The sequence below is a fragment of the Meles meles genome, chromosome 18 (genome assembly GCF_922984935.1).
Source record: "Meles meles chromosome 18, mMelMel3.1 paternal haplotype, whole genome shotgun sequence".
In the NCBI taxonomy this organism is placed as follows: Eukaryota; Metazoa; Chordata; class Mammalia; order Carnivora; family Mustelidae; genus Meles; species Meles meles.
Window position 1 is genome coordinate 47,740,450 of NC_060083.1, and position 13,369 is coordinate 47,753,818.

General features: G+C 35.7%; 1 protein-coding gene across 7 annotated transcripts in view; it reads right to left on the minus strand.

The window, feature by feature from the left end:
- The window catches only part of CDC27 (cell division cycle 27), a 72,996-nt gene that overhangs the window by 4,294 nt on the left and 55,333 nt on the right, over positions 1-13,369 (minus strand). For 4 of the 7 annotated variants that reach the window (XM_045985381.1, XM_045985377.1, XM_045985376.1 and 1 more), the window contains 3 exons: positions 6,974-7,102; positions 1,085-1,159; positions 118-274 (listed from right to left, as the gene is read on the minus strand). In XM_045985381.1, the coding sequence (XP_045841337.1) occupies positions 118-274; positions 1,085-1,159; positions 6,974-7,102 (361 nt within the window). Of the gene's footprint in view, positions 1-117; positions 294-1,084; positions 1,160-6,973; positions 7,103-13,369 lie in introns of all 7 variants that reach the window. The other 3 variants (XM_045985380.1, XM_045985378.1, XR_006815934.1) reach the window with 2 other exon arrangements.

Sequence of the window (13,369 nt, forward strand, 5' to 3'; positions counted from 1 at the left end):
GTTTATTCTATGTCATAAATAAAAATCTGTTTCCCTTTTGCCTAACTCTGAGGTGATGTTTTATTAGCTCTCTGGTTTGATACACATACAAACCTGGTTCTTATGGATGATACTCACTGATCTGTTCTTCTTGGGTTATTGGCTCCTCATCATCTGGAAGGTAGCGCTTATCAATTGCCTCTTTAATCTGGTTATTGGCTCCTTTAGGATCTAAATCCATAGCCCAAGAGAAATTCATCAGGGCGAGGTGCGTTTGACCTAACTTCTTGTAAACCTAAAAATAAACAGCAGCACTACATTTTTCATTAAGTTGTGAGCTTCAATTATAAAATCCTATACATTAGTAATTTAAATAAGTTTCTGATTTACATGCTATAAACCCATTCTGATAAGTAGGCCATTTTCATCCTATAGAAAAACTCAAGACTAACCTGAGTTCCCTCTAATATATTCAGATATTTTCAGAATTCCTTGCCTCTGTCTGATAGTAAGCTTCCAATAAATCATACTTTGACTGGATCAATGACAACTAAAAGACATGGAGTATAAGCTGCTTGATTAGCATTTATTTACACTGATTTTAATGGCTGTTATATCAACTCTCAACACCTGTCCACTGTTCCCAGTTACCTTAACCAGTTGGCGTCTAGTGGCCAAGTCTATAAAGTCTTGACTAGTCTGTCTTAGAAATCTTGGAAGCCAGTTCTTCTCATTAAGACAACACAGAACCATTAATTTTCTTCTTTTGGGGGATGTCTACGTATTTTGTTGATCATTGGAGGCTAAGAGCTTTGCAAGAAACAATCTCAGTTATGAACTCAGGACTGCCATTGGCTGTAAGTGTTAATATATTTCCCAAACCACAGTAGGTTTAGGATTATGGAGTGTGTGTTCTTGCTCCTACATCAGGATATCATCTTCTTAAATGTTTTAACTTAATTCATTCTTTATTCCTAGAGCATTTAGCTCAGAGCTCTAGCTGAATTTGCTCAACAGATGTTGCACAATATGTATTGTATTTCTTCTTCAGAAGTTAATATTTGTTATCAAAGTCACAGTTTAGGACCATTGCCCCAATCTTTACCTTTCCTATTAAGAAGTAAACGAGGGATTCTTTGGGAACAATTTGTTTCAATTCTTCAAGTTCTTGTAAAGCAGACTGAAAAAGCAAAGAAAAACAGAGTAGCAAAATTTTACAAAGTTCTAATTAAGCAAGTGTCTTTATTTGATTTCCCAAGTCATCTTACCTAAAGCTTTTACTAGATCTTAATCAATGCACTTCCTTATTGCGTTAGTTCTTGTTGTGAAAATAAAACGGATGAAAATACTATGAGAACAGGAACTAAGTAATGGCAGGAATTCACCAGAGTACACTGAGAATACACACATGCAGGTGACCATGCTTGCTTTTGTCACCATTTTATTTAAAATAACAATACTCCATTACACCATGCGAAAGCATTTTGGAAACTAAGTTTCAGAATAAAACAATTCTGAAGTTCTGTTAATAAACCTTTTCCCTGATGCAAACACTAAGCTTTGAATACCAACCTGCCATTTTAACTAATCATGAAGGTCTAAAATTTAACCCTCTGAATTAAGTCAAAACTGTCTAGAAATCTTTTGACCACTGTGGAAGGGCTGTGGAAATTTAGAGAAATAGATTTGTATTTAAAAGAAAGACATGACGATCAAAAATGAAACTGGTTCCCCAAATGAGATATTGTCCATTTTTCACCTAGCAAATGGACAAAAATAAAAATAACTTGATGTTGCATAAAGTTACCACGAGAGAGAGGAATCAGACATTCTCACCGCTGAAGGTGGAATTGTAAACTGATGCAACCTGTTTGTGAGGACAATTTAGCACTATCTATTAAGTTAAAAACTGCACCACTGATTCAGCAATCTCGCTGCTAGGCATTTGTCTCAGGGATATATTAAAAAAAGTTCACTAAATCATCTTTGTAAGAACATTCAATCCAAGATGCTGCTGCAAATCACTACAAGGTGTGTCTAATCGTAGCCTATAGCTAAATAAATTGTGGTCCATCCTCTATGGGACACTACATCTGTAGGTGCTCAACCATTTGTTAAAAGAATTAAAAAAACAAAAGCGAGATGCAGAAGAGTACATGCAAAAATACTATTTCTTTCATAACAAAATATATATCACACATATACAAACAGTTATGTGGGTATTTCCACATTTTATATTTATGTAAGCATATATATAAATTTTTCTTTTTTTCTGGCAGAAATCAATACATATATGCCCCATATATATGGCTGACTCTTGAGGAGGGAGTGATTCAGGTAAAAGGGGAGAAGGGACCTTCTATTTTTTCCTTCTATTTTTTGAATTTTCTAACATAGATATTATATTTTATTTCTCTTTAATGCCCACGGAGGTTATATACTTTTCTTCTCTATGCCTCTTTGTAGTAAAAACAAAATCCAACGTAAGTTAGGATTTTAAAAAAAAAGGTAAGTATCAAACATCTATCCACAGGAGTGTTAAAGTGAAAAAAGCAAATTATAGAACAGTATGTGAAAAATTACCACAGTTATGATGGCTCAAAACAAGACACATTTTTTTAATCTTGCAGTCTGTGCATTAGAAGTCCAATATGAGTTTCACTGGGCTAAAATCAAAGTGCCTTCCTTTCTGGAGGGTATCTGTTTCCTTGCCTTTCTTGGCATCTAAAGGCTACCCACAGTTTTTGGCTTGTAGCCTCCTTTCTCCAACTTCAAAGGCTACAAAGGCTGGCTGAGTCTTTCTCATGCTTGTTCTGACTACAGCTGGGAAAGATACTCCACTTTTAAGATTCGTGTGATTAGACTAGGACCGCCTGAATAAGGCAGGATACTCTCCTCAACTCAAGGTCTATATCCTTAATCTCATCTGTAAAGTTTCCTCTGCTGTGTAAGGTAACACACTCATAGTGCTCAGGATTAGAGCATGGACATCCTTAAGTGATCATTACCCTGCCTACCACAACAAGGTAAGTCCACTTTGTTAGGTACAATTAAAAATATATAAATAATGAGGAAAAAGATCTAAAGAAGTATGTTCTGAGTTGTAAACAATGCTCCTCCCTGAAGGGTCCCCTTATGAGGCACATTCAACTTCATATTTTTTAATACCTTCATATTACTTGCATTTTTGGGGTAATAAGCCTGTTACTTTCATAAAAAGCCTCCCAAGAGATATAAGGAATAAAACAGTGATCAAAGACAGTGGGCTAGTAAAGGTATCAGAGGATTATAGGGGCATGTGGGTAACATTAGGGGATTTATTCATTGATTGGTATAAGACTTCAGTATTACCTCTCTAAGAAGGGTATAAAGGATAAGGAACTAATCTTATTTCACAGTTCTAAGAGAGTTTAATACATTCTTACCCGACCCTCTCTTAACATAAGGCCAAATGTAATTTCTTGGCTTTTGTAAATTTTTTATTTTTTACTTTTATCTAAAATAAAAGATTAACAAAAAATATTTTTGTGGGAAGGAGTATGAAAGTAACTGGGTGGTAGGTTCCATGGACTCATTATCACAGTATAGTGATGTCTGAAGTTTTCTCTAATAAAAAGGAATAAAAAATATGGGACACCTTGGTGGTTCAGTGGGTTAAGCCTCTGCCTTGGGCTCAGGTCATGATCTCAGGGTCCTGGGATCAAGCCCCACATCAGGCTCTCTGCTCAACAGGGAGCCTGCTTCCCCGCCCCCACCCCCGGCCCCTGCCTGCTGCTCTGCCTACTTGTGATATCTCTCTCTCTGTGTCAAATAAATAAACAAAATCTTAAAAAAAAAAAAAAAAAGAGTAAAGGCACACACACACACGTGCGTTCGCACTTTCTTAGTGTATTTGTTTTAAAGTGCTGTGTTTTTTACACAAGTATGTAAGGGGCTCTGGAGCATCCTTAACACATCATTGTCTTCCTAACTGCTGGCAACCTAACAGAAAAACTCAAAATACTGCTGGGCTGAATGGGTCTTAGAATCACACCTGCTTGTCTAGGAATGGAAGACTTATTACACAAGATAATTCTATGAGGTAGACAGTTTCCTAGTCCTTCCATACTATTAAGTATTGTAAAATATACATGGAATAAAGAATCAAGATAAAAGATCTGTGGTCACAGATATTATTTACTTACAATCACTGTTAACACCTATCCAACATTACTGACAGGGACTGATGAAGCCTGTACCACAATGAAGAAGCCTGAGACTGATTTTAATATTGCAAAAAAGCAATTTTCACACTTGTTGGGTCTCCAGACTTCTTTATACTCTTAAAGCTTATTGAGGAACCCAAAGAGTTTTTGTTAATGTGGATTATAGCTATCAATACTTACTATATCAGAAATTAAAACGTGAAAAGTTTTAAAAACATTTATCCTTTAATTTAAAAGTAACACCACCAAACCATTACATGTTAACATAGATAATATTTTTTTAATGAAAAATAACTTTTTCAAAACAGTAAGTCAGTAAGAATAGTGGCATTGCTTAACATTTTTGCAAATCTCTGGTTAAAACAGCTGGACTCGCTTATCTGCTTCTGCATTCAATCTGTTCGCCATGTAGCTTTTGCAAAATTCCACTGTACATTGGTGAGAGAAGAGGAGTGAAAAAGGCAAATAACATCTAAATATTACTATGAAAATAGTTTTGACCTTGTAGATTCCTTGAAAGGACTTTTGGGGACCCCCAGAAGTTCATGGGCCATACTGAGAACCACTGTTTTAAACAAATATTAGTCGGGACAACGAACCCCAGTCCTTCACTGCTCACCACACACAGTTCAGGATGGAGAGGGTTTCTTTCTATAACTGCGTGTTGTAATTGTTATAAACATTTCATGCATCTATCATACCTGCCACCCTGATAATCTAATTACAAAGACTCACTGAGAAACAGGGTCTAACATAGTATCAGAGTTCTCATTTCTGCCTGAAAGACTTAAGACTTACCTGATGTCAATGTAGCTCAAGGCTTTTGCCACAGAGAGGTTGCCACCATTTGCTTTTCATTTTTCAAGCCAAGACATTTCAGAAATAATCAGTAACTTTTCCCCATACTCCTTTTTATTTTAATAGTGGTATATTGGGTATACCGGTGCATCAAGGTAGGCCTTATCATTTAGCCAAACCCTAAGCTGGTAGTCAAAAATGACTGTGACCATTATAACTTCAACAATGGGTCAGATTAGAATTTGGCTTCTGGAACCAAGCACAGGGCTGATTTATATGGCATACTATGGGTTGAGGTGCTGGCATCAAAATGGCTCTGAGAGTAATAAATTGAATAAAATCCTTCAATCGAAGAAACTGACCACAAACATAAAAAAGAGATACAATGAAGCAAAAACATGAAAATAAATGGTGAATTATAATTATAGTACCTCGAAGACCAAGTTAAAAGTTGAAAAGTGTTTCTTAGATTTAAAAGTAGCTTTTACGGGCGCATGGGTGGCTCAGTGGGTTAAAGCCTCTGCCTTCGGCTCAGGTCCTGATCCCAGTGTCCTGGGATGGAGCCTCAGCCCCACATCGGGCTCCCCTCAGCAGGGAGCCTGCTTCCCCCCTCTCTCTCTGCCTGCCTCTCTGCCTACTTGTGATCCCTGTCTGTCAAATAAATAAATAAAATCTTTAAAAAAAAAAAAATAAAAATGAAAGTAGCTTTTACAGAAGAACAAAAACAGTAGGACTAGACATCTACTTCTTAATAAAGAAAAACAGAGTGAGATGGGGGAATCACTGAATAAATGACAAAGAATAAATCAGATGGTTGATTTTATGTATCTTTGTTAGTCTGGAAATATTAAGAGTTTATCATTGGTTTTGTATTTTTCAATTTCAGCAAATGTCAATGTGTCCTGGAAGAACTGATTTCTAGGAGTCTACTGAAATGGATTATTTGGCCCAACATTTTCTGTGCACTTAAATTTTGGGAGTTTTTTTGTTTGTTTTTTGTTTGGTAATTTTTTTTTTTTTAAGATTTTATTTATTTGACAGACAGAGATCACAAGTACGCAGAGAGGCAGGCAGAGAGAGAGGAGGAAGCAGGCTCCCTGCCAAGCAAAGAGCCTGATGCAGGGCTCGATCCCAGGACCCTGGGACCATGACCTGAGCCGAAGGCAGAGGCTTTAACCCACTGTACCACCCAGGCACCCCACGTTTGGTAAGTTTTTACTCTTTTTAGGAAGAGCCTAAATTTATTAAACAAGTAGCTTGAACTTTAAATCAAAACTTTGGATTCATGGTTTATAACTGAGTAAATGATGACAAAAACCCCACGTCACCTTGTGTCTCTTTTTTCTTTCTCAATTTTCCTTATCTTCTTTTCTGTTTTTTTTTTTTTTCCATGCTACAGCTTCACAATTTGGAAAACAGTGTGAGAAGTAAAGAGATAAACACATCACGGTAGACCAAGTATCTCTATTATAAGCTTTCATAACTCACTATTACTTTTCCTTTATGTACTCAACATGTATTATTTTTGTCATTATTTGATTAACGTCTGTTGCCCCTCTAAAAGGGTATTATCTGGTGAGTTTTTCAAACACAGGAAATGTGATTGCTTTGCTTGCCACTATACTCCTAGTCGCTGACATGTACAGGTACTCAGTAAATATCCGCTGAATAACGCACACACATTCATCTGCCAGCTGCTCAGATGTTTTAGTCCTAAGAGAATGGTTTAGGTCTTCCCTTCAAGATAACTCCCTGATAGAAAAACTGTCTTTCTATATATGGAATCCTTACAAGGGATAACACATATTCCTAAATATCCATACAATCCATCCTACCTATCAGTATTTCATAAAGAAATAAAATCACAAAAGAAAACGAATAGCTTCTGAAAATGGCAAAAATAAACTATTAGAGATGAAAAGTAGAGATGAAAAGAAGGGGCAAAACTTAAGCAATAAAATGCTGAAAACCATTAAGATACATTATCTTACCTTATATTTTTCATTTGCAAATAAAACTGAGGCTCTGTGAAATTTGCATAGAGGGTTCTTGGGATCAATGACAATGGCTTTGTTTAGGGTATCCAAAGCCTTCTCGGATTTCTTCAGTGCATGCTGAACCTATAAGAAATAAAGATCATATTAATGTTTCCTTTTGACATTTATGAAGAAAGGGAAGAACCAAACACTGTGACTCAAATCAACATGAAGGCATCTGGCTGGCTCAGTTGGTAGAGTGTGCAACTCTTGATCTTGGAGTCATGAGTTCGAGTCCCACTTGGACACACAGATTACTTAAAAAATAATACTAAATATGGTATTATATTATATTATAATACTATAATATTATATATAATATATATAATATACTAAATATTATATTATATTTAGTATAATAATACTAAAACTACTAAAGTTGTATGGTGTGAGAGGGTTTTCTAAGAGTTAAGAGGACTTAATAGTTGATTACCAGACTATTAACAGATTATTTCTAAAATCTCTTCTAATTCTAATTCAACTTTCGAGGTCAGAATACTGAAATCATGTTAAATAACTTGCTCTGGGATCAGAACCTAGGTCCTCTGGCACCCAATCCACCATTATGTATCCAAAACGATAATCCACAGTGATTATTTTATCTTTAGGACAGTTATTTAGTACCTTTAAGTCTAAAAGACAAGAAAAACCTTGATTTTTCCCTCAAAAGAAAATCTGTACTATTTAATTAGAGAACATTTACATTTCAATGTTTACTAAATATTAGGCTTTTCAAAACTATGTTCAAAGAAACACTAGTGGATTTGGCTCTAAACCCTTACCACCAGCACTGCTTCACTCAGAACAATTACATTTCTACTTATTTTAGGAACTTATTTTAAAAATAATTCTTCTGCTTTACAAATTTGAAAATCATTGATCTGGAATACGGGGAAGTAAATATTTTAAATAACATTAAAAAACCCCACACAACCCCAAGCATCACTATTCATTCATTTGCATATACTCATGCTATGCCATGCTCTTCCTTGGACAAACCGTATGTTAAAAAGAAAGTGTAAGTGCATGGATGTAGCCGTGGAACCTGAACAAATACCATTCACTGTAACAAGAATGTGAGAGCAGGTAGTCCCAAAGTCTGGTTGCTAAATTCATCTACACAATGATCTTTGTAGAAGGTTATTACTACATGTGGCCAAATATTCTGCCCATCAGATTGAAATCCTAAACACAGTTCCCTAACAGAGAAAAGCATATTCTATTACTTGAAAACATCTTCAAATGAACCACACAAAATTTTTAAACTGTCTATTCCACAATAACTTTAAAAGAAAGCCTACTTTAAAATATGTCCAATTCACTAAAGGGTATCAAATGGTACTTAAGTTTGATTTGCTTAAGTGATGAGAAAAATTCTTTGTTGATATATTTTGCATAGTATCTAACTATGAAAAAGTTACCATGGCAATTAGAAAATGTTATAAAGAACTGTAATTCTTCTCCCAAAATGAAATTCCCAACTCACATAATTTCCTCACATTGTACGTCCAGTCCCACAAGCTCACTGAGAGAAAGTGAAGGGTAGGGGAGGGAGAGAGGGAGGACATGGGTAAGAGGCAAGAACAGGAACTACTGGTACCATGCTTACAGAGAAACTAATAAATAAAATTTCAAAAAGCAAACATACTTCTCCGATTGAGGTACAACTTATTATCAAACACTTTAAAAAAAAAAAAACATAAAAAAAATGGTGATCCAAACACTGACTCAACTGACTCAACCCAATTAGAAAAATGATCTTACACCATGCATGCATTTGAATCATTTTTACTATCCTAGCCTAGAAAAACATTCTACACATCTTAAGATTAAAAAAATTAAGTTTCTGTTCTGATTTTTAAAAGACAGCTTTTTATGACAATATTCATAATATTGACAGGTACGTATTAGGGCTAGTTATCATCTCCTTTTGACTTTTTTTTGAACTTTTCCTTCTTAAAAAAAAAAAAAGAGCCAAACTCCTTTAGAGCTTTGAACTGTGTATACAAAAGATGAGAGTGTATTCTCTCTCACTTTCAAATAAATAAAATCTTTAAAAAAAATGGGTATCAATGCCCGGGTGGCTTGGTAAGTTAAGCATGTGCCTTCAGCTCAGGTCATGACCTCAGGGTCCTGGGATCAAGTCCCATGTTCTTGGGCTCCCTGTTCAGTGGGGAGTATCCTCCATCTCCCTCTGTCCCTCCCTACACTCATGTGTGTGTGCGTTCTTTCTCAAATAAATAAAATCTTAAAAAAAAAAAAGAGAGAGAGAGAGAGAGAACAAAAGAAAATGAGAGTGTAGTGAACATAATGTTCAGTCCAACAGTCAGGACGCAGTTGCTCCTTTCCACTCCACCAGATACTGCACCTTTCCAGTAAGTGTTACCTGATGGGACAATACTTCGTATTTTTTACCACGTGCTACTCTACCTACAGCACCAAAATAACCGGTAATGGAGCTTTCTTTATGACTGAGTTGCAACTCCTGATCTGTTAATTTATGCAAAATCTGTGTTGAGTCAATCAAATTGGTAACCTTCTTTGCGCTCATCATTTTTCTAGTTATTCCACTCAGTCAGTCTTTATGATTAGTGGTTTTAAGATCAAAGAGATCACGGAGACAGACAGTACAAGTATTTGGGGAAACAGTGTCTGTTTTATTACTAAAATGTTGGAAAAAATTTATTTCATTATCTTTCAGATTTCATAAAGTGTAGTATATATAACACCTACTAAATGATTCTAAAATATTGAAATTTTCCTTCAAGTGTAAAATATATACTGAGCCTGTAAATTACTGTGACTAGACTTCAGTGTCATCCTAATATATTCTTGCATACATATGTGTATGTCTATGTGTGTGATTATGTTATCTATGTGATACAGATTATGGAACTGGGCAGGTTTGAGTATATGGCCTGTGCTTTTTCCAGAAATAGTTACAGTATTTACACAGCAGCATTACTTGTCAAAGTAATTGTAATTGTAATTGTAAAAAATACGAAGTATTGTCCCATCAGGTAACACTTACTGGAAAGGTGCAGTATCTGGTGGAGTGGAAAGGAGCAACTGCATCCTGACTGTTGGACTAAACATTATGTTCACTACACTCTCATTTTCTTTTGTTCTCTCTCTCTCTCTTTTTTTTTTTTTAAGATTTTATTTATTTGATTACTTGTCAGGCTTTTATGGCATGCTATTGTTTGCTGTGTATGAAAAGAAATGTGTCAAACAAGTTTAAAGTTTAGTGTGTTCTGAAGAAGGGTGTGAACAACAGTGTTCATGGGCTTTTAGAATGCTTTCCATTTTCAGTTCTTGTAACTCAGTTGTTTAGTACCTAAAAGCAATTCAAATAATATGAACATTATCTCCTACTAGAAGTAATGTTTTCAAGTTTTCATGGCACATTATGACTGTAAATGTCTCCCCACCTCAAGAGTAAAGTCTATGGGAGACGCATGAAGATTCATGAAATGTCCATAGTGACTGTTAGTCATGTCAAGTAAGTCTAGTATGAACAAAATATTTTATTGCACAGAGTAAATAAATAGTATGTTGCCTAACACAGCTACTGCTGTTTTATTACATTACTTTTTGTTTTTATAAAATGTATCAAGATTTGAATTGATAACTTTTATTTTACGTGTAAAAAATCCAGTTTCCTTAAAAAGCAAAATGGTGATCCACATCACCATTTAAGAATTTTAATTAGTTCTGGGAGAGAGTCCAAGAACAGCAGAGGAGTAGGAGACCTTAGTTTTGTCTGGACGCAGGAAATTAGCTGGATAGCTATCAAATCATTTTGAACACCTGCAACTCAACTGAAGATTGAAGAAAAGAACTGTTGCAATTCTACAAATAGAAGAGTGAACACATTCTGCAAGAATGAAAGACAGAAAAACTCACCTCAAGAAAGAACAAGAGGCAGTACTGACTGCCAGGGACCTAACCAGTATGGATATAAGAAGCTGGAACTAGAGCTCAGAATAACGATTATAAAGATACTAGCTAGACTTTAAAAAAGCATAGAAGACGCTAGAGAATCCCTTTCTGGAGAAATAAAAGAACTAAAATCTAATGAAGTCAAAATAAAAAAGGCTGTTAATGAGATGCAATAAAAAATGGAGGCTCTCTCTGCCTTCGGCTCAGGTCATGATCCCAGGGTCCTGGGATCGAGCCCCACATCGGGCTCTCTGCTCTGCAGGGAGCCTGCTTCCTCCTCTCTCTCTGTCTGCCTCTCTGCCTAGTTGTGATCTCTCTCTGTCAAATAAATAAAATATTAAAAAAAAAAAAGAATGAGAAGGACTCAACCACCCTTTAAAAAAAAAAAAAATGGAGGCTCTAACTGCTAGGATAAAGGATGCAGAAGAGAGAATTAATAGATAATAAAGAAGCTGAGAAAAAGAGATAAACAACCACTGGATCATGGAGGGGAAATCAACAGATAAGTGATACCAGAAAGCAAAACAATATTAGAATAACTGGGATCCCAGATAAGGAAGAAAGAGAGAGGGAGGGCAGAAGGTATACTGAAGCAAATTATAGCTGAGAACTTCCCTAATCTGGGGAAGGAAGCAGCCATTCAAGTCCAGGAGGCACAGAGAACCCCCTCAAAATCAATAAAAATAGGTCAACACCTCGACATATAATAGTGAACCTTGCAAATCTGAGACAAAAGAGAAAATTCTGAAAGCAGCTCAGGAAAAGAGGTCCATAACCTACAAGGGTAGAAACATGAGGCTGGCAGCAGACTTACCCACAGAGACCTGGCCAGATAGGACTGGCATGATATATTCAGGGTGTTAAATGAGGAAATATGCAGCCAAGAATACTTTATCCAGCTAGGATGGCTTTCAAAATAGAAGGAGTGATAAAATGCTTCCAGGACAAACAGAAGCTAAAAAAATTTGTGACCACCAAACCAGCCCTACAAGAAATATCAAAAGGGATCTAAAGTAACATAGGCCAGAAAGGAATAGAGACAATGTACAGAAACAGTGACTTTACAGGTAATACAACGGCACTAAGTTCATATCTTTCTATAGTTACTCAAAATGTAAATGGGCTAAATACCCCAATCAAAAGAAACAGGGTATCAGATTAGATAAAAAAGCAAGACCTATCCATACGCTGTCTGCAAGAGACTCATTTTACACCCAAAGATACCTCCAGATTGAAAGTGAGAGGGCAGAAAATCATTTATCATGCTAATGGACATCAAAAGAAAGCTGGGGTAGCAATCCTCATATCAGACAAATTAGATTTTAAACCAAAGACTGTAATAAGAGATGAGGAAGGACACTATATCATAATTAAAGGGTCAATCCAACAAGAAGATCTAACAATTGTAAATATTTATGCCCCTAACATGGGAGGAGCCAATTACATAAACCAATAAATAACAAAAATAAAGAAACACACTGATAACAACATAATAATAGTAGAAGACTTTAACACCCCACCCACTGCAATAGACAGATTATCTAAGCAGAAGATCAATAAGGAAACAAGGCCTTTGAATGACAAACTGGACGAGATGGACTGCACGGATATATTTAGAACATTCCATCCTAAACTAAAAGAATACACAGTCTTCTTGAATACACATGGAACATTCTCCAGGACAGATCACATACTGGGTCACAAATCAGGTCTCAACCAGAACTAAAAGCCTGGGATCATTCCCTGCATATTTTCAGACCACAATGCTTTGAAAGTTGAACTCAACCACAAGTAGAAATTTGGAAGGAACTCAAATATTTGGAGGTTAAAGAGCATTCTACTAAGGAATGAATGTGTCAACCAGGAAATTAAAGAAGATTTAAAAATATTCATGGAAACAAATGAAAATGAAAACACAACTGTCCAAAACTTTTGCAATGCAGTCAAGGCAGTCCTAAGAGGTAAGTATATAGCAATATGAGGCTTTCTCAAGAAACAAGAAAGGTCTCACATACACAACCTAACCCTACACCTAAAGGAGGTGGAGAAAGAATAGCAAATAAAGTCTAAACCTAGGAGGAGAACATAAATAATAAAGATTAGAGCAGAAATCAATGAAATAGAAAACAAAAGAACAGTAGAACAGATCAACAGATAAACTAGAAAATGGTTCTACAAAAGAATTAATGAAATTGATAAACCCCTGGCCAGACTTATCAAAAAGAGAAAGGACCCAAATAAATAAAATCATGAAAGAGGAGAGATCATAACGAATACCAAAGAAATACAGACAATTATAAGAATATATTCTGAGCAACTATATGCCAACAAATTAGGCAATCTGGAAGAAGTGGATGTATTCCTAGAGATGTATAAACTGCCAAAGCTGAAACAGGCAAAAATAGAAAA